We start from the raw sequence: 22,163 nt of genomic DNA on the forward strand, positions 1-22,163 counted from the left end.
CAACCACTCCCTACTCCCAAAAGTCAGCGGTGTGGGTGACCTGCAGTCTCCTTCTTCAGAATGGCAACACAAACAGCAATGACCTTCAGGGAAGGAAAAAGAGAGGCAGTCCTTACTGATGCTTACTGATGGTGACTTGTAGGTATGGTTTTGCTGAGCCCTTTTAAGGGAGAAAAAAAAGGAAGAAAAGACCAGAATAGGGCTAAGGAGGAGCAACAGAAAGGGAGCAAGCCCCAGGCAGATGTGCCCAAAGCCAAGAGGCTCTGATCAGACTTCCCTGTTCATGCGCCCATCAGACATATGACCTGGCATGCTAATACTGAAAGAGCATCAGAGGAAGTGGGATTTGGCACAGTGTGCCAGCACAGGGAGACAGATGCATTCAGTCCATAGTGCAAGACTGAGGCCATGAGTGTCTACAACACCACAGTGTCTCTCTCCAGCAACCTCTGGCCTTGGCTGTGTTAGCTCTGGTGTGCAGCACCAGAGAGGAAAGACACATGGTGTTGTGATGAACTGCTCACCACCTCTCCATTCCCATTTTTGGGAGCAAGGCCATCTCTGCCTGCAACAGAGCCACATACAGAGCTTTTCCCACTGAGAGGCTGTTGTGGGTTTCCCTGTGGCCTGGGTGAGAGCAGCTTCTTTCTGAACAGAGCCACGATGATGCTGATGTGGCAGAACAACCCTGCTGCCACATGGGAGGGATGGATGCTGCAGCAGGAGGACTTGAGCCCAGCAAATTCCATGAGCCACCCCTGCTCCTAAATTCTCTGTCCTTTGGGAATGCTCCAGATTTGGTGCAGGTATTGGGGGACCCCTGGTAGGCTGTGGCACTCTGAGCCCCAGGAATTCAGGCTTATCTCTTGCATGCTGAGAGTAAGTTTACATACCGTTTGCATAATGCTTTGGGTGAGAAGTCTCAGAGGAGGTAAGGGTGTCACTTGTCACCAAATTGCCTTGTGAAAGCAGATTGAGATGTGTGAATCTACTAAAGAGGCTTGCTTAAATCTCTGAGGGAAGGGACTCAGCCTCGTTCCTCCTGCCATCAGAAGTGCAGAGACACTCACCTGAGGTTCATCTTGGAGATTATGGCACATTGCTGCTGGGCAGCAGAAGAGGGTTAAGGCGACCAGAAAAGCAAAGTGAGCAGGGAGGGCTAAAGGTGGAGCAGTTTCATCTTGTTCAGACTTCCTCCTTCCAGCAGCATCTCTGTGCACTGAAGCATTACAGGTGAGATCTCTGTGCATCTTGGTGGGCCCTATGGCAAAAGGAGGTACCCATCTATAACTACAGGACAGTTTCAGGGCAAGAGTATGGCAATAAACTACATATCTTACAGAAGAAGTCAGCTGACAGCAGGCTTTTCTGTGTGTCAGAAGCTCTAAGCAAAGTCCTTCCAGTTGTGGTGGTATTGGATGCTGTGTGGGCAGCCTTCCCACCTCGTGCCCTAGTCTGCACCCTGTTGTGGTAGCTCTGCTCCCCAGATAGCATCTGGAGCTACTGCAGGTGCTTCAACAGCCCCTATTCAAGGAGGGGTGAGAGCCTTTTGTCATCACAGATTAGTGCTGCACACCGGTTCAGCTCTGTTCTTTCCTATTTCAAAACAAGGAACAAGACAGAAGCATCTTCTCCAAGGAGATCAGAGGATGACCTTGAATGACTTTCTGGCATGTTCAAAGGTCAGCCTTTCTGCCAGTCACACAGATGGGGTGCAAAGGAGGACAAGGACCAGAACTGAGGCCATCAGGGAGCTGTCCTCCATCCTCAATGCTGGATCATTTGCCCTCATCTCCACTGAGTTTCTTGTAACAGTTCACCTAACTGCTACCTGCAGTTCATCTGCTGATAAGCAACACATAGGGCACTTACAGTTAGCCAAAGCAAGAACAGCAATTAACCGAAAGAAGCAGGTAAGATTTTAGATCCTGGCTCCAAACAATATATTGTCTAAACTGAGCTACTACCTTCATGGCTTTTTTTTTGGCATGGAGCAAATTTAAACTACCATAATTTCAAGTTTCTAGGAGCTTTTTGTTCATAGGAAAAAATAAATGGTTAAGATTTGAGGGCCTCAGTATAAACAAAACCAGATTGTATTTATGAGATTAGGGTTTAATATTTGTGGGCAATATTTGTGAATTTGGTGACACCCATAATTTAGTAGGAGTGCAGTGCAGAAACACTAAATCTACTGTGTGCTTTGGACAAACCACTTAATCATTCTGATTCATGGCATCCAGTGCTAATGAGAAGAGTCTCCTATGCTAAACTTATCACACATGCAAGCTTTGTTTTGCCAATCAGGACTGTGCCAGGGAAGCACAAATACCCAAAGATTATAGGCAATGGGGATGGGTGTAGCAATAAGGATGAACTTGGCAATTACGTACCTTCAAGAGAGAGGAGAAACTTGTTTTGACTTGCAAATGGAATAAACCTGTCATAGCTGTGATAAGAGTCACCCAGCCTAGCAAGAGCTAGGGGTTTTATTGAAGTCTCTTTAATAAACTGGTGTAGTGGGGGAAGAATCTGTGAGAAGCTCTGCTTAGAACACACTCACTTGGTCCTCCAGATTCCCTGATCTGTTCTGCTTTCAACCATGTGTCATTCCAGGTCCAAGCAAGGCTTCCCTGTCTGGCAGCCTCCTGCAAAGAGCCCTTGCAAAGTCAGACCAAATACAAAACCTAAGCATAGTTTGTTGGACTGGGGTCTTACTTTGCAGTCTTAATGCTGCTTATACCCCAGGATCAACCCCAAGGGCAACACTGACATGGCATGTTGGAAACAGGGTGTTGGTTCGCAGGAGTATAGATGCCTGTGGCTGCGATGATGTCTATTTCCTCTATGTAACTATGTTGTTCTAGTGTTCTCTGACTCACATAACTGTCTTTTCCAAATGGTTACATGCAGTCATAAAGAAAGACAGGGCATTTCTCTGTTCATTTAACCACAAATCCAGAACTGAACATCACAAAGAAATATTGTAGGAAGATGTTCTCTTGCAATACTGCCAATGACAACGAAAGAGTGGAAACAGAGGAGACGTCTAGTTGAAATTCACTTCTATAGATACAAAACAATTTGGAATCGTATTATACCTTCCTTTTAAAACTCAAGGATAAAGTAGGCAACAGCTATGCTACTCCAAATAATTCTTGGCATCTATTTATTTATCTATTTAGGCAAAGAAAATGTTCACTTTTAGGACCTTTAGAAAAATGCGTTTGTACAATAAAGTGCAAATCCATGGAGCATCTGTCATCTCAGAATAGGGTCAGAACTTTGTGCCATTTTAATTACAACAGCTTCAAGGAACAGGTTAAGCTAGGATAATAAAGGAACTCCAGAAAGCTGGAGTGAGCAGTCAATAACAAGTAGCAAGAAACTTATTAGATTTTGGCTTATGTCAGTCACACAGCTAATACCTGGAGAACATAAAATGTCATTCAGCATGGAGTAAAAAAGTCAGGAAATGCTGCACACACTGAACCAAGTAGTGGTGCATTGGTTCTGACGCTGACATGACACCTCTGAGCAGAGAGAAACGGAATGTGTCTGCGTTCCCCAAGATTCCAACTTGGGAAAATACTACAATGGCATAATGCTACTCCTGTACCAAGTAGTGAGTCCAGCCTATTTCTCTGAGCAGGGCCTGTTTAACCTCAGCCACCGCCCCACACCTGAGGGGTTTGTTTCAGACTGTTCCTCCTCAGCCCTTTTCTGGTCTCATTTCTTAACACGTGGGTTTCACAACCACCCGGCTGAAAACCAGTTTTGTTTTCGTTTTAGCTTGCCCAACCTTCCTGCTCCCTTTAGACATGTATAGGTAGTGGGGGGTTCTCTTTTCCAACTTCCAGTGAAATATTTGTAGTAAGATGGAAAATCCCAGGGAGCAGTTGGAAAAATGAGAAGGCTAGAATGCCGCACACCAAAGGGACGCAGCGTTTGCTAACTCCTTCGTTTTATGTGCATGTCATTCACAAACTGCTTTATGAAAATGGAAAAATGAGTGAGGAATCAGTCAGGTCCTGACAAAAAATAAACTAATAGTAACAATCTAATTTTCATGAAAACGGGCTGGTCTCCAAAGCATCTGCCAAGAGCAGACAGCACAGTGCTTGCAGCTTCCCTTTGTTGCTCTTCAAAGCAGGTAGAGTGAGGAATGTTCTCATGCCTCATGGCAAGCTCTAAGATGTGGTACATGACTTTCAGATGAGGGAATTTCATGTTTCTTCCTGAATATTTCACACTATGACAGCACAGAGAACAGCACAGACGCAGCTGAAATGAGGAGGAGATGAACTGAAAGGCTGAAAATGGATTCTTCAGCCTTAATCTGTAGTACATGGAACCGAGCAGGCAATTGAAACCAACATGAAAGAAGATGTAATTGCAAATCAGCAAAACTTGCTGAAGCACAGATAGCAAGAAGCAAAGAATCACCCCATCTGATGCCCTTCACAGAGGAGAGCATAGTTCTTAGCTCCATGGCCAGCTGATGTGAATAGATAGACCCTTTCCAAGGAGATACTCAGATCTCATAGGCACTTTCCAAGGACACATTCAGATTTCATAGGCCCTTTTCAAGGAGACATTCCAGTCTCAGACCCAACAGCCCTTGGAGGAGCACCTCTCTCTCCTCAGCACTGGGTGAGTCACTTCAGCCATGAGCATCTCGAGATCTAGGACAAGCTAAGGAAATCACAGCACAGCCCTCCCCATCCCTGCGAGGTCACCACATCCAACGACGCAAGCAAAACCAAGGTGAACTGCGAGCAGGCACTGATTGGAGGCCACGGGGCCATACCTAACCCAGTGCCTCATTGCTTGTGCACTGTGCAGTTACTGCAGTGTATGGGCCACAGCTCTTACATCTGAGCCTGCAATAAAGAGGATGAGCAGGAACATTAGGGACTCAACCATACTTGGGGAAGGGGGCTCTAGGGAAGGGCATGGAGAGGGAGAAGAGGGAGGTCTTGCTGCTGATGAGGACACAGGCAGGAGATGCTCTCCTGGATTTGAGGAGATGGGCAGCACTGCTCGAAGGAGGCATCATGGTAACACATCACCCTGTTGCTTTGGTCAGGCAGCTTTTGTCATTTCAAAGCGCTTCTGTTGTTTGGGACTCCTCCCCCTGACTGGAACAGGCGAGCAGATGTTTATGGGGTCAGCAAAACCCCTGCTGCACAGGGCCCTGAAAGGCGTCCTTATTGTCTGTCCTGAAGCAAATCTCACTGTGCTTGAAAGTGCTTCAGTGTGCTCTTACCTTTAATTGCTTTTCTATTCCCGAGGCAGGAATAAGGCACGGGAGAGTAGCAATAGGCTGTGCAGAATGTCAGGGCCATGCTGCCTGCAAGGTGAACCCTGCACTCACCGTGTCCCTGGGGTGGCAGCGCTCACGCAGGCACCAGGAACAGCAAGGGATGGATGGATTCAGCCTCTTCCTGAGCAAAGCACCCAAGCCAAAAAGCAGCCCACAGTGGTAAGGACCTGACGTGTTGCAGAGGCAGCAGGGTGGGTACCGCAAGGGGGATCTGCTTTCCTCCTCAAGACAGAAAACATCAAAGTTGCCCTTAAGAATGAACAGGCTGTTAGTGCATTTAGAAAAGCAAACCAGACTGATTTCAAAGCCCTCTTCCCAGAGGTCCTTCCTGAACGCACATCACATGCAATGGAAAAGGACGGCACGCCTGGCAGTTAGCATTTTTCACCTGTGACCCGGGATTGATGTCCATTTAACTCCCTCATTTTAATCCGATGACATGCCTCAGGGAGAAAAAAATCCCTGTCAGGAGTTTGGAAGGGAGCTGGAAAGAAACTAAAGTCACGCTCCGCACTTCCCCTTCCCTGCAGAGATAGGAGCGCTGCTTGGCCTTTCCTGGCGATAAGCATATCCTGGTGGTTAAAAATACCTTTAGCTCTTACCGTAAATTCTCCATTAGTCAACTCATTCAGCCCAGCCCACGGTGCTGGAGTTCACAGTCCCTTAGAGGCCACACGTGACAGAGCTTGGCCTGTGGCACATCCAGATGCGCTGAAGAGGCAGGAATAATGTCACTGGTGCTGCTGGCATTGCCCGGAGCAGCAGGAGCTGGTGAGTGGCAACCACTCATCCCAACTTGCACCTTTCGCAGGACCCTGCACTACCTTTAGACTCCACCTTCACAGCAGCTTCCAGACAGAGAGCAAAGGGTTGTGTTGAATTCTGAGCAGCAATTAATTCTGTTAATCTTATGTTCGCAGTGATCAAAGGGCTGACTGAGCAACACAGAGCTCAGCCAACAGCAGGGCTTGCTGATGGATTTGTGATTCCAGAAGCCAGGAGCCACTTACCTCCTCTGCAAAGCTTCTCGTCCTTCCCACATCACCTCCTTACCTGGAGAGCCCAGCCTGGGAAAGCCTGCTCTGAGACCTCGGCTCTGCAGAGGACACAGACACCACCTCTTACCAAGGAGGCACCAGCCCTGGGAAGAACCTGGCTCAGCAGAGCCGGGGCTGCTCCCACACCCCAGCACCTCCACAGCAGCAGCATTATTGTTCCTGTTAGGACAGAGGTGGTGGGATGCTCTTCTTGCACGTTGGGATAGAAGTGGTCCTTTGTGATTCCCTGTGGCACTAACATGCCAAGCCCTGCTGTGTAAATGCAGCACCCAGCTGCCTTGGTTGGCCCAGCACGGTGCATGTGGGATGGCAGAGGGAGGCTTTGCTCCAGGCCATTGAAAGCCTTGGCTGAAAATCCTGCTCAAGGAACCATTCCTGGATTTCTTCTGCAATATTTTAGAAGAAAACTGAGGAGGTAAAAAGGTGAAGAAATGGAAACTTGAACTTTTATCTCCTCCGTGCATAAAAGGTAAAGGAAAACCAGGCAGCAGCCCTCTTCCCTTTCTGTTAGCATTCCAGGCTGTGGAATAAAGATAAATCTCAAGTTCACCCTCCTGTCTTTGTTTCCCAGGACTCAGTAAGACAGGGGAGATACGGCAGAGCCCATCTACGCAGTCATAACCATGGGAACACCAGCAACAAGGGTAAACCAACAAGAGATTCCCTATCATCAGCCCATATTTACACTGGAGGCCTCGGGCTGTCTGCACCAAACTGGCTCGTGGTTCAGGGCCTGTGCTCTGCTTGGTATGGCTGTTGAACTAAGCAGGAAAAGGTTGTTACTGAGCAAATATCCACCCTTCTGTCCTAACACCCATCATCCCTGTTAAAATACTGTTCAGAGCACCCAGCACTCTGCTGTGGCGCTGCCTTCCACTCCGCTGCCCTTGCACAAGCTACCCCTAACCTTCCCCTTGACCTTGCCTTACATCTGGCCTTGCCTCAATATCCTTTCATTTAAGAAAAGGTATTCAGAGCTCTGGGTGAAATAATGTAATTTCCTGAAGCCCAGAAGCGCAGGACTGCTGCAGAGTCAGTTTTTTGCAGTCACTGCACTCCCACCTCTCACCACAGACAGTATCCCTCCCATTAATAGTCTGGTTCTTGTGCCTTGGCAGAGGCAGCAGTAGCAGAAGCAGTGGCTGGTGCATCAGTAAGGGGAGAAGTGCAGCATGAAGGAGGCAGATTGTTTAATCTGGGTTGCAGCTGCTTGGCATCTTAAGAAAGCCCTGAGCTCTGAACTCACAGAGGCCGTGTATGCATGCCGTGGTGCAACTGAGGATTGCCATAGACAGGGCAGCCCCGTAAGGAGGCGTTTGTACCCACCCCTGGGAGTGCTTGTGCTTCACATCTTTTTTCTCCTCTTCTTTTGAAGTGATGTGGAAGCACCAGGACTTGTGAAGGGGGCAAGTGAAGGTGATGCAGGGAAGAACAAAGACACAGAGAACAATGAGGATAAGCTAAAGCTCCTTCCCATTCCCACATCTCATGGAGTGGCCACCAAACACCCATGGGTCCACAGCCATAACATTCACTGCCCCGACAGAGTCAGAGAGGGACCGTTCAAGCCTCCCCTGATTTCCTTAGCCTTTCCTCCTCCATTTATTTCCTTTGGGTTTTCCCCTTTCATTAAACTCCTGGCATGTAGAAATGTTAAATAATAAAGCAGATAACTCATGGGAGATGGTATTTATAAAATCTACTGCTTTCTTTTTTTTAATTCCTCTTCATTTTTCATAAGACCTTGAGAGAAAATCTAGAAGTATGTCCTTCCTTCCTTTTGAAATGAGAGAGAAAAAGCATTAAGGAGCAGTCAACAGGTTTTTCAAACCATCAATGTTTTATTTGGTTAGTTTATTAAACACCTTTTAAGACAATTAATTTTGGTCTGTACCCTTCTATAAAATAATTCAAGTTCTGAACAAACCTCCGATACATAAAGCAAAGTTACTTTTACCATATGCAAATTTCAGATCAAAATACAACACTCTGATTTCTTACATTTATAAAACCCGGTCAAATACAAACGACATTAAAAAAGATAAAACACTTTCACTGATCCTTGGTACAATATTACAGCACAATTTGCACAGTGGCAACTAAGTCCCCAAAGCACAAGTCAAACACTTTAGAAAGGGAACCTCCCTTTTGTCACCCAACATTATACTGAACACGTAAACGAAGCGAGTGCTACTTAATCCAGGGAAATTCTCGTCTCCCTTTTCGTCTCGTGAGCCACAAAGCAATGCTGCAAGGGAGGTTACTGGTAAGTAACCACACAGCTTCCCTGCTCTGCTCTTCTTACACACGTTATGTGCAACTGCTCCATGAAAGTAAATGGATGGAGGTGGACCAGACTCTGCACTGGGCAATTTATGGCAACCAAAGTAAACCAAGGAAAGTGTATTTTCCTAAAATCAGATCATAAAACTATTGGGAAAAAAAAATTAAATAAATACCAAATTATCTGTGGGTACAACTGGAGTAACTGACTTTTTCTGCGCTTTCAGGACATATACTATAGACTCAGAGTGTTTTCAATTGTTGAGAGTTTGTTCCATTGCAAAACTCAATGTTCCAGCTGTAGGTCAAAGTGCCATTGAAACTGCACATTTTTTCTTCCATTATGAGAACCCACGGTAGCATGCAATGTTCATTTGCTATTATGCCTAAAGCTTGCACTTGCACTAACCTATGAACGAGGCGGGATCCCTTACAAAACAGGAACAAAAATACAGACATAAAACTATAAAATGGAGGTGTCAGTTGACAAATGTTCCGAGGAAGCCTTATAATAACACCGCGAGAAGAGAACTAAAACCAGAGCAGTAACAGAAGGGTCTGATACATCAAACTTGGGTTATACTTTGCATAGGCAGTCAGGGCAATTGCACTGCAGGGCAACTGAAGGGTATTTTTACCTGCAGTTCTGCAAACCCCTTCTTTATTTCCCCCCAGACCACTAATTTTACTTATAATTCAATTGTAAGTTCAGTTCCTGTATTCTTAGCTAATGTAAAAATGTGCATGTAATTAAATGTAAAAGTACACTATTTTTCTTTCTTCTCCCTCCCCTAAACTTATGTCTTCTCTGCTGGGATACCACACTTTCCAAAACCTTTCAGGTCTGTTAACATTAGTATTATCCCAACAGAATGCAGAAGGAGAATTACACTGCACAAATAGTACACTTAAATAATGCTCAAGTGTAAACAATACAGGATGGAAACAGCTTAAAAAATCCCAGCAAAACCTTAATTTCCTAATTTAGTCTTTTAAGTGCAATTAAAACACTGCCCTTCTCCCAAAAGATCTCTCCATAATTAAGCTACACGACTAGGCTTATTCCCTTAAAGCTACATACCCATGCTACAACTCATTATATTGACTTAATGCAAATACCTGTGGGGGAAAATTAATTTACAGGGTTAATTAAAATCTTTGTAGTATTCAAAAGGAATGGTAGTAAAGGGATCAACCATGGAAAATGTGGTAATACACATTTTTAAAAAATATTTCCAATAATTCTAACACAAAACACAAGTATATTTTGAAAAATGCATAGAAACCCTGTCAATACAAAAATCCCCACTGGAGTTACACAATTAAGCAATTTTAATCTAAATAGTTTATGTGCTTTTCCTATAAAGGCCACTTTGACATACAAATACAAAAGAATTTACATAATTCCCCCCCCCAAAATAAATTATTTGTTCCTCAATTAAAAATACTGAATATGGAAACCTAACAACGCCCTTGATGCCAGCTGCTTGTCCGCAGTGGCAACTTCCACAGAAAATCTCCAAATAGTTTCAATCATCAAAAGAAAGGAAAAACAGCTTCAGACTTTGCTCTGCCTAGCACTAGGGAAAACCTGGTTTGGGGGCTGGAATAGGCTGAACCCCTTGCACTGCATGTGCTGGGGAGGGAATGAACACACAGGCGACTGCAGAGATTTTCTGCGTGTCTCCCATGTTGTGCATGCACTGAAATCCCCTTTTGAAGTCAGAGAAGCAAATCAAGCCTAACCTGAATCAAAGAAGACCAAATAGCGAATGGTGTGAGGAGGGAGAAGCAGTGTGATGTACGACGTGGATTAAGTAAATAACAAATACTACTCAGAAAGCATGTAAAGGTGACAAGAGGTGATCAACTAGTAGCGAAGACCCATTCACGGGATGTAGAACTAGGGGAAAACAGTGTACCCGTTTCACTAGTACTTAACAGGGGGAAGAACAGGAACACAAACTTAACTGGATAAATGAAGCAACGGGAGAATAAAGAACCTTTACCAGCAGTCCTGACCACACGGCCATTTATCCCCAAATTGCTATGGAAGCAGCAAAACTCACATACAAGCGGTGGAAACGAAAGCTCAGTTGGGGTGGATTGCAGATCAAGTCACAGGTATTCTTTACTGTAAGCACCACACCCGCACCTGAACAAGACAGGATGCACTAAAGCTAGACCTACAGCTACCTGGAGGGGCACAGCAAAGCCAGAATGCCTGACATGCTCTCCAGCAGAGATGCAAACATTACAAAGTGGCCCCTAACTCGATCCAGAGGGTAGCCCACACTGGTGGGTTTGCAAGACAATGTCCAATTGACAACAATACGAGACTGACAGGAGGGATACATTTTGACAGCACATAATTCAGGGTCAAAACACCTATAAACTGACCGGTGAGGCAGGGAGAAGTAGGAAAATCATCGAACAAGAGTTATTTGGCTGCAAGACTGCTGGGCAGCCAATGTGTTCAAGTTCTCCCAACCTTGGACCAAGGACTGGCTTTGGAAGGACACAAGAGCTGTGCAACTTCTGTATCACAAGGAATTCAGCTCTTTGTTGTGCTATATTGCATAGTTTGACTGAGGCCAAAGAGCATTTACGTCTTATTTTTCCTTGGTTTTAACAGAAATAACTCAGCATACTCATGTCTGAGGATTCCAAAGCCTGGCCCCAAGCAATTAATGGATTAATTCCTAGAGCAGTTCAGGAAGATTTTTGGGGTGGGCACACAAACGGATGCAAGCAAAAACTCCATTCCCACAAAAAGCACAAAGACCCACAGAAAAGGTAGCCCATAAAAAGCCTGTAACAGCAAACACATCTGTAATATAGAAGTCCAAGCACAACAGCTGGATGATGGGAATAAACCTCGCTGCCAAGCTGCATGCCAGCGATGGTCAACAAGACCAGGTGAGTGTTTCTACCACAACACACTGATGTATTTTCTGTAGAAAAAACAGCAATATATTCTCACAATACCCTGGTACTTATCAAGATCTCAGATTTGACAGAATGCTGAACCTTTATGAGAGCAGCACCAATGTGGCAGGCATTATGTACCAACACCCTCCTATTACTCAGTTCATGGAGTACAGATAACATAGTTGGATTAATCAGTTATTTCATTCTTACTCTAAAAAAACCACATTTTTACAGTGCAAAGTCAAACTAAGTGTACTAGTCATCATTCATGTAATATATATTTCAATTCTTTAGCCCAATCCTACAAGATTTATGGTACTCAGTAAAGACGGTTTACAGAGGGAAAACTCCGAAGGTAGAGCATGTAATATAAAGTTCTGCTTTTGCCTTTTGAAGGCAAAATTAGAACAGTCTCAGCTTGTCAGGCCCCACTTCAGATTATTCTGCAGTTAGCCTACAAACTGGGACAAGATCATACATTTCTGTTTTCTCAAAAAATCCCCAAAAAGTGGAGGGGAAAACCAGGGGACTGGCCAGGAGCTCACCAGTTATTTAGGGCCATAGTTGCTGTTCCACCCTGTAGAAACAGTTCCAAAGCCTCCAGTAATTTCAGGTTTCAACAGAACAAATGCAAAATGTTAGATCTCCTATAGCACTCAGCCCAAAAACCTGTATGTCTTATGTAAGGGACAGGGTGAACCCATCTTTACCCACCCTGCCAAGGCACAGCTGCAAGGTTCAGACTCTGTGCACAAGCCTGCCAATGAATGGAGCTGCTCTTCAGCCTTCCTTAAAACAAGAGGATCGAGGATTTCGGGGTCCCCCATTTAGTGGCTGTTTTTCAAAGCATGCTGCACGTAATGCAGATACTCCTCATAAAGGCCACCAGCCCAAGGTTCCCGGCAGTCTGGGCGAGTTAGGATGGTGCAGAGAACAGCACCCAGCATGTCCTACAATCCTAGAGCGGTTTGGGTTGGAAAGGATCTTAAAGCTCATTTAGTTCCAACCCTTTCTGCAGGTTCAGCACACTCAGGAAACTGGTGACTTCCCTCCACTCAGCACCTCTGTGCAGCAGAACGACAAGGCAATCTGTGGCCTCTTCAAAAGGCTAAAGGGCTCTTAGATTAACAAGACTGAGAAACACTAAACCAGGACTGTGAGGCCTTTTCAGGCTCTAACCTGGTGTCTGGAGATGGGACAAGTTCAAACATCACCCCCAGCTCCTTCCTACTGCTCCACACAGGGCAGGAATACCACTTTTTGTCCCCACAGAAAGAAAAAAGTTCTAGCAGTGATTAATCACCAAATCCACAAACCAAACTGATGGTATGGATTAAACAAAAATACAGGGCAATAAGGATGACAACAGAGTTCCTACCCAGGACTGAGGTTCAGCTCTCTACTCCGCAGCTGCACGCATAAGAGCCTCCTCATCAGTCCCATCAAGCTGATTCCACTGCAGTGATGGCAGCACTCGGTACCATCCCTCCCTCCTGTCTCCCAACCACTGGAACCAGGGGGTGAGCCAAACAGACCTTGGCAGCCAGATGGCTCCGGAACAGGCTCAACTGAGGCACAATCTTGAGCCTAAGCCACAACCCACACCTGGCCCCCTGATGGAAACAGCCACATGGGTCACAGTGTCCCAGGCAGGGAGGAAACAACACACCGCCAAGACCTTGAGAGCAACACCATGAAGACTGGTATTTACAGAAGAGACACAGTGATCCCAACAGAAGGCTCTGGAATTAGCAGGTAATTGGTAGGGAGCCTTGAATAGCTCTTTGTTTCATCCCTACTGTTTGTGCATTGGCCAGTAAGATGATTGCTACACCTAAGTCCAAGTTAACATGAGCTGCTACTTAAAAATTGTATAGGACAATGTTTCCCATAAAGCATTCAGGTTTGCCTTTATAAAGAAGGAGAAAAAGGCAAATTTTTCCCATTACATTTTGTATTCTTAAGGCCTTTGATAGTTCAGAACCTGTCCGTATGAAGAGGGATGAATACTCCAAAAAGAAAAGACCAACCCAGGAACCAAACACGAGCCGATTATCAGCCTACCTTAAAGTCAAGCACAGTGTAAGGAATTTAAAAATATGTCAAAATAGCACCTTTAGAAGCAGAAAACACTTTTTTTTTCTAATTCTTCAAGCTAAGCAAAACCCTGCACACCTGAAGATCCTAAACAGATGGGCAAGCACATCATGACGGGTACAGAAGGTGGGTATTTATTTGGACAGTTCCTCCTCTGTAGGTGAGTAAATGGGAAACTTTATGGAAAAAAAATCCAAATTAGACATTACAGAAAAACCAGTGAATCTCTATTGAGATAACTGATCAAGTTCACAGGCAAAGCAGTGCAGAGTAGAGGCAGAGAGATAACCATATGATCTCTCCTTAAGAGAGCAGAGACTTCTACTTTCTTAGACAGATTTTCTCCCTCTTCACAAGTTGCCAGGACAGTCATTCAATTACTTCTCTCATTTACAAGTATAATAGTTACTTTCAAGTAATTTAATTTTTTATTTACTTTTTACAGCAGCTGCAGGTCAACCTTGGTCTTTTTGTACAGACAATGCAGTTAAAGTAAACTATCCTTGGACAATGGCATCATTCTGCCCCACTTCTAGTGTGCTTTTAGCTTTTTGTTGGAAGGACAATATGCAATTTGAAACAAAACAGAACAAAAGAAAGCAAAACAAAAGATCTGACAAAGTGAAAACAAATGAGGTAGGTGGGAATAAGGGTTTTTCCCCAGGGAGAAGGCAGCAGACTTCCAACCACAAGTAGCACTCATAGAGGGGAGTGGGCTACAGATGCTCTACGTACAGGATTGCTCACAGATGTTCAGGTGATCTCTGTTCTACTAACATTAGTTTTACCAGCTTGATGAAAACTCATTTAATCATTTCATCATCTCCCCACATACACCAAGTGGAGTTAGAGGATGCAGAGGTATGCAAAAAGCCAGTGCACAGAGAGGTGAGGGGTGTGTGGATGCCCCCCAACCCCTAGCAGCTCTTCCCAGTGATTTTTAGCAAAAGCAATGCATTCAGACGTACATTTGGGGCAAGAGTGAAGGCAAAATCTTGTTAATAAAAGTGACGGGCAAAACACCCGACACCAGCAAGCAGTGTTATTCATGGTGTCAGTAATCTGCATGTTTGGTCTGGACAAGGCTTTGAGGATCAATTCTCAGCCAACCACAGCCTCGACTCCCAGCAACAACCCAGACATGTTCCATACACCAAAGGCAACAAGGGGTAGCAATGACATAAGCCCTGTACAAAAACAAGGCTGTTACCCCATTAGATGCACACCAAGGCCATGTGCAGTAAAAGGAGAAGCTTGTTTTGCTGATACTTTCTTCCCCCTGGACAGAACCAGAATACATCTTGATGTTTCTATCAACTAAACTAAGATACAGAATAGTCAACATACATTGCAAAATACAATTTCAGACCCTTAAACAGAAAAAAAATTCAACTGTAAATCATTAGGTTTTGGAAGTCAGGGAGGAAAAAATGCTTAAAGTTGCCTTAGCAGCTGTTTCCCCAAGCAAACACAAGCTAGAACAGATCTTGGTTTCTCTAAGCCATCTAGAAGAGTCCTTTCAAATGCTTTAAGACCAGTTCTGAAAGAGTCTGAAATTGAAAATATTTCTTAAGAGGGTACTCCTTGGCTTCCCTTCAGAAAGAAACCTTAACAAGAGCTTTAAAGAATGCCAGCTCTGTTCAATTTGAGCACCTTGTCAGCTCCCCTGGTGTTCTGGTTTACATACTCTTAATAATTAAGCAGACTTACTTTTTAAAGACCTAAAAAAAACAAAGCAAGTGACAAGGATGACAAAGCTTTCCTGCTATCATGTATATTAATAAAACAGATGCTGCCGAGCCAAAGCTTTAGCACGTGAGATCATTAAGGTGCAAATCCCAAGAACAGCAGAGGTTTCTACAGCATATATGCCTACCACATACCACATGCTACAATATGGAATTTGGAATTTCCAAAATCACTTTTGCTTTCATCAGGTCCAATAATATTCTAGTTCTTATTCTATTCTGAAATGAGCAGAGGTGGCAGCGTGCTAACAGAATGCACAGGAATTATACTTGGGAAAGCAGCCCACTGTGCAGCCTGCTAACATGGTATCAGACTTTGACTGGGTTTAGAACTATGGATGAGCATAAGTTGCCTTGACAAAAGCAGAGGATGTGTTAGGATTAATTGAGAAGAATAGGACATAGAAAGGCAAAGAAAACGAAAAATAAATCAAGGGCATTATGTGATTATTCAAAGCACCTGGTATTAAAATGAAGTAAAATTACATTCTCATGTTTTATCTTTAAAATAAGGTAAATTACAGAGAGGAGGTCTCTTTTTATCCTATTATTGTAACCAGATCCATCAGCTTTCACAAGGGCTCAGTATACTCTCATCTAATTATGAAAATTCAAGGGCGCAAGTAGGCAATGGCATTGAGCTCGTTCAGTTCCTGATACTCTGACAGATGTTCACTGTTTACAGGAACCCCTGCAAAGAGGTTTAGCCTTTTGCACTGGAAAGTTCCAATCTTTGTCTCACTTTTCAAGACATTTCAGTAGATTACGTCAAATAACCTTCAAATAACTCCTTTGTGTATTTTAATGATTAATAAGCAGCTACCTAGAATAAGCTGCTTAAAAAACACCTTTAAGATTTTGCATCACTAACAAAGTTACAACATAATCACCTGTTGGTAGCAGTTTATAGTTTAATTCTCCTATCACCTCACTCCTTTTAGCAGATGATTTTAGCTAGGTAGGCACTTTGCATGGTTTTAGTCTATTCTAACAGCTTACCTTTGAGAGAACTGATTACTGGAGGATAACAGCAGTTGGATTTCAGAGTCACACAGGACATGGCTGATCAGAGATGCCACCTTAAAGCCTGGCTGCAACCTTTTCTTCCCACATTAAGGAATTTCCCAGAAAATAAAACCACCAAAACCCATAGGGATTCTGGAGAGGAGGTGACCAGCCTGTCAGCAAGCTTTAGAGCACACAGCTCTGACCCCTGCAGAAAAGAAACAGGGCTTACCCAAACCTCACTGGCTTCACAGCCACGTCTCCAAGTCAGCCTTTACTGACTCACCTTCCCAATCCCAACTGACCAGACAGATCTCCCTTCTCTTTCCCAAGCAGTGTGCCACAGAAACACACGCCCTGCTGACACAGCTCTCAACTCCAACAGCAGACAAGGAAGAGCAACAGAAAATGGCAAATGTCAAAAGGCCGCAGCACTGACAGCTACAACACCGGCCTGCACTTGATCCTTAATGGTAAAAGGAAATACTCCATGTGAAGATGGAAATAGTAGCTTTAACTGCAAAACAAACATGTATACAATTAGCACCTGGCCCAACCACCTGAAGAAGCTGTTTAAGTATACCAAAGAGTTAAGAGAACACAAACACCAAAGCTTTAATGCTAACACCAGAAACAGAAAGGATCCACATCCTAAATCAAACAGAACTTGCTGGAAAACATCGCTGTGAGTGGCACCAAAACATACCTCAGTATGCCTGTGCCCCTGGGTGCAGTCATACATCCCGAGACACAGCATTCCTTCTGCTGATAAGATTAATGCAAGCAAACTGCATTTTACCTAAATATTTATAATTTTAAATAGTAAAACCTGTTGTCAGCTGCCATTTGTTAATGGACTTGCATGGCACTAGTGCTCTAACAAAGTGTTCATATGCATCACAGAGAGTGATGTCTCAAGGCAGCTGTGAAGAGCAACACAAACCTGCAGAACAGTATTAAAATAAAAGATTTACAGTGTTTTAAATAACATTCATTAAAAAAAAAACAAAACAACAACAAACCCAAACATAACAGAACCACTGGTCTTCTTTTGGAAGACAGTGAATTTTAGGCATCTTCTATATTTTAGCCAAACAGTTGAATTTTTATACACAGAGGAACCCAAAAGTTTGGCACTTGTAACAACTTGCATTTGTTATTGCATCCTACTCTTTGCATGGTGTATGCGTGTTACCAGAACCCACACAGGCTGTACAGCCACAAGAGATACAGAGCCAGGCAAAGAAACTGCACTTGAACCAGGGAACAGCTCTCCCTAAACCCCTCACTTTTGTACTCCTGCATTTACCAAATCAATCAGGCACAAGAAATACAGAAAAAAAAAGAAATTAAGCTGCTTTCTGGAAGGGGTTTTTAATACAAGCCAGGTGCTTCAGAAGCTTTGATGAAAAATCTCCTGTTTACACTAAGAACTCTGCTTCAGAAGGCAGGCTGTACCATGTGCAAGGAATATAGAGTCAAAAGCAAAAGGAATAGAGCTTGCCCACAGTTACCAGTGAGTGCATTTTGTCAATTAGCTTTTGTTTAAGATTCACTCCTGTTCTTTTGCGCAACCTCATCTAAATTTGCCTTCCATTTAAAGATGAAGTACCCTCAAAGCTACAGAAAGTCACCTGACCGGGAGCAGCCGAGCTGATAGGTTTTAGTTATTGTGGAAATGCTGCAAGGAGTAGCTGATAAAATATACGAGAACAGGTAAAACTCAACAGAAGACTCGCCAGAATGCCTCTTTTTAAAGTTATTAAAACAGAAAGGATGAGAATTTGAAATCCAACACTGACTCTTCAGGAATACGAGCATCTCACAAAGCCAGATAAGTAACAGAGACCAGGCCAAGCCTGTGCCTCCCTAAGAAACCCAAGAGATTTACTTCGAGAAGAACAGCACTTTACTCCTTTATGTCTGTAATCACTACTCCTGCTGTGGAGAGCAGCCAGAAGACTGCACACATAGGACATGCACGGAGAACACTGCTGTGTGCTTATGGTACTGTCTCTTTTTCTCCCCATTTGCACTCTCAAACTTTGGATTTTACCCTTAAATTAGCAATTCCAGAGGTTTTCAAAAAATTGCCTCTGGCACACAGAAAAAAGAAGAGGAAACTTTTGGAGGGGTTAAGAGCTGAAGTGGGGATTGAGCCACTGCTACTCCCATCTTCCACAACCCCTACCCCATATTTGGTGATTTTCTGATTACAGTCATAGAATCCTAGAATGGTTTGGGTTGGAAGGGATCTTAAAGATCACCCAGTTCCAATCCCCAGAGTGCAAACTCACAAAATGCACGGAGTTGCTTCCCGTATGGTTCAGCCATCACATAAAGGGGGTACACAGCCACCAGGACAGCTGGGGTGGTGGCATGCATCAGTGAACTCAGTTCAATCTATAGCTGTCTGCACATGCTCAGGAAACTGGTGACTTTCCTCCACACAGCACTTCTGGTATCAAAGCCTCTCTCCTCTACTGCAGTCAACTGTTTCTTCTCTCTTGGGAAAAGTCAGGTCAGTTCCCCATACATCATCAGCTGTACAATCAGGCTCCCCCTGAGGAAAGGAGAGCCTCGGCTTCAAAGCCTTGCTCCAGACCGGGAGGCAGCAGAACCTGGTTACTGCACGTCTCAAGAAATGCATTCATCAGTGGGCTTGCAGATCAGAACTGGACAGACACAAGTCAGAGACCCTGAAAGATGCACGCACAGGGACTAGAGCATTTCCAGGGTCAGCCCCACGGACAGCAGAGATTGGCAATAATCCACACTCCCTTAAAGCAAGGCCGAGGAAGCCAACTGTGAGATCTAGGGAGTGCTTTAATCTTCTGCTTGAGCACGCACCCGGAACTCCAGGACACAGTGTCTCTACAGACTTGATCCCTGGCCACCAACATACATGGCTTAAGGAATTAAGTTTGTGCCTGTTTGAGGTGAAGAGGCTTAAATTTCTTAGTCAAATCTCACCGAGTGCATTTGCAACACACTCCAATTACTAGATTTGTTGCATTTATGTTAAAATTAAAAAGTAGGACTACTTATTGTTAATCCTACTTTAAGTGTAAACATTTCGTTCAATAACTTTAACTGCAAAACACTGCTACAGCATATACAATTTGGATTTATTATGTGCATTTATTACTTGGGGTTTCTGGATGCTGAATGACTTCAAACGTACTGGGAAGCTACAGGGACTCAAGAGATAGCAGCCTGCGATATTCTGAATAACGTTTTTCAAACATTTTGTAAGCCACTTGGAAAACAGCTCAAAAGTGAAACAGATACTTAGGAAACATCACTTTTCAACATGGGATCTTGGCACTTGTCTAAGAAAAAAAAATGGAACAATGTAAGATTTTTCAAAAAAGGGAAGTTTTACAGATAAACTAACAGCACTTGATTTATTTCACAAGACAGCCAAGGATGGAAATAGTTCACATTTCTGTAGTAAAGCATTATATATAAATTTAAAATCTGAAGACATATATATATATACACATACACCAAGTTTACTGCAATGCATAAATATATAAACTTTCTAATATGCCAACTAATATCGGTCAGAAAATTGATGTATATAGTTCAAGTTTTGCAGCACTTCAGCATTGTAAAAAATAAAAAATAAAATAAATAATGGTCAAGGGTTTGGCTGCTGCCCTCTTTTTATCCCCCATTCTTTTGCTCAGAGTCCCAGTAATTCCAACTACACACCAGCGCTATGGAGGGACTGAGCAGAAGTAAGTTTAAGAATGTCTCTTCAAGGAATATTTAATGAAATATAACTATTTTGTACTACTCTGGGATTGTATTTCAGCATATCTAAGATGATCCCACAAAGATGAAGGTTTACACTAGCAACTGAGGGCAGAGATTGGTTTGTCTGAGGTCCACAGAGTTGCAGAGTGGAAAGTATTGTATGTAGTTATAATACTGGTTATACAACATCTTTTCTTCTGAAGGGCAGGAGGTCTTATTTCTATTTCCATCTCCCTCTTTTTATTTGTTTTAAATAAATACAGGTTATGCCCCACCCATCACAACAATAATGAAATTAAAAATTGAGGTAAAAGTGTTCTACCAACTGATCTTGACTATGAACAAAACTCAGAAAAATACCACTACTGATGTGAACAAGACTTAGTAAGAAAAACAATGCAAGACACTAAATTCTTCACTATAACCATACCATAAAACCCAGCTTTCAAAGTCAGACAGCAGTAAACAAGACTATACCTTAGCATAGAAATCATGAGTAAACCAACTTTTGATCACAATTTAAAGTCACTGTAGAAATTTTTCTTAACTTTTAGTCCAAAAATCATGTTTTCTGAAAAAAAAAAATACAGGCTTGTCAGATTTCACCTTTGTTCTATCAGAAATAAACTGCACTTTTCTATAATCCCCAGTTTTAAAACCATTTTTAGTCAGCAAGTGATCTGAAGTACAAAGGAACACACCTGTTTTCTTTAATTTGTCAAGTTTTGCTGATTTTAAACAAAAGTTGCAATCATTATTAACCACTGCAAACACTATTTCCTTTTTACTTCAAGGAAACAGCCACCAGAGCCAACACAGGAACACATCCCACCCACCTGTACACCAGTTCATCAGGCTATCCAAATGACAGCGTAGAAAAACACGGTTTACTTCTCTGTAGTATACTGTATCCATTTCAGATTAGTCCATTTTAAATATATTAAAAATATTTGTAGGAATGAAACCATTGCAAATGAATGAAAAAAACCGTATGTACACACCTCCAACATTTTTAGGCACAGACCTTAACTTTTGAGAAAGGACTAGAAATCAAAGGTGCAACAACCAACATCTCCTATGGCATTATGGTCAAACCAGTATACCACAGAGGTTGGTTATCATATAGCTTCTGTGTATTACAGCTATCCAGTCCAAGATAGCACATTAAGTCTTATCAGTTCCCCTCAGGGGAAACACATCTGAAATCTTACTGTCAATAAACTTCGCCAAAGGAATACCAATTCCCACCTATTTCAGACATAAAAAAAATCCTCCTTCGATAACACAGTTCTAATCTTCCAAATGGCTACAACTGAAGGTGTTTCATTAATCCCCTTTTAATTTCCCCCCCTCTCTTCTTTTTAATGTATACTTAAGTTATTTGCTCCCGAAACAAGAACTGAGACTCAAGCTTTTTAAGCATTTAAAACAAAAACAGTTACCATACCAAAGCACAGCATACAGTGTAAGTTTCAGCTGTAATTTCTCAGCTTTTCCTTTATATAGAGCTATATTATGGTGGACTGCGCAGAATTCTTCCAGTCTCCTCCTCTGTCAGCATACGGCTCACGGAGAAGGTACGCGGATGCGGAATAACCCCTGTTGAAGCTGCAGGCGAAAGAGCTTGCAGTTTGCGATCCGCAAAGCCGCGCAGCCGGTGCGGCGGAGGTCTGATGGGAACAGTGGTTTAGTGCGCTGCCAGGTTCCCGTGCTTCTCTTAAATTCTCTAACATAGTCATAATTTGTACCTAAAGTCACACATGCACACACAAAAAAAGAGATAAAATGCTTAAAATATAATGTAGCTACTGTCACATTTAACCTGTAATAATGCAAACACATGGATAAGAGAGTGTACAGAAACGCAAATCAGTTTCTGGATGCATGATTGAAATTATTGTTAAAAGGAAACTACTATGACATTTTTATCTACTTAAATCCACCACATTTGGA

General features: G+C 43.2%; 1 protein-coding gene across 2 annotated transcripts in view; it reads right to left on the reverse strand.

The window, feature by feature from the left end:
- Positions 1-19,569: 19,569 nt before the first annotated feature.
- GAN (gigaxonin) overlaps positions 19,570-22,163 on the reverse strand; it is a 31,402-nt gene continuing 28,808 nt past the window's right edge. For both annotated transcript variants that reach the window (XM_061475045.1, XM_061475046.1), the window contains exon 11: positions 19,570-21,958. In XM_061475045.1, coding sequence (XP_061331029.1) covers positions 21,777-21,958 — 182 coding nt within the window. In that variant the 3' untranslated portion in view covers positions 19,570-21,776. The remainder of the gene's footprint in view (positions 21,959-22,163) is intronic.

The sequence above is a fragment of the Pezoporus flaviventris genome, unplaced genomic scaffold, assembly GCF_033815535.1.
Source record: "Pezoporus flaviventris isolate CSIRO_AGI_PZ_B2104156 unplaced genomic scaffold, CSIRO_AGI_Pfla_v1 ptg000082l, whole genome shotgun sequence".
In the NCBI taxonomy this organism is placed as follows: Eukaryota; Metazoa; Chordata; class Aves; order Psittaciformes; family Psittacidae; genus Pezoporus; species Pezoporus flaviventris.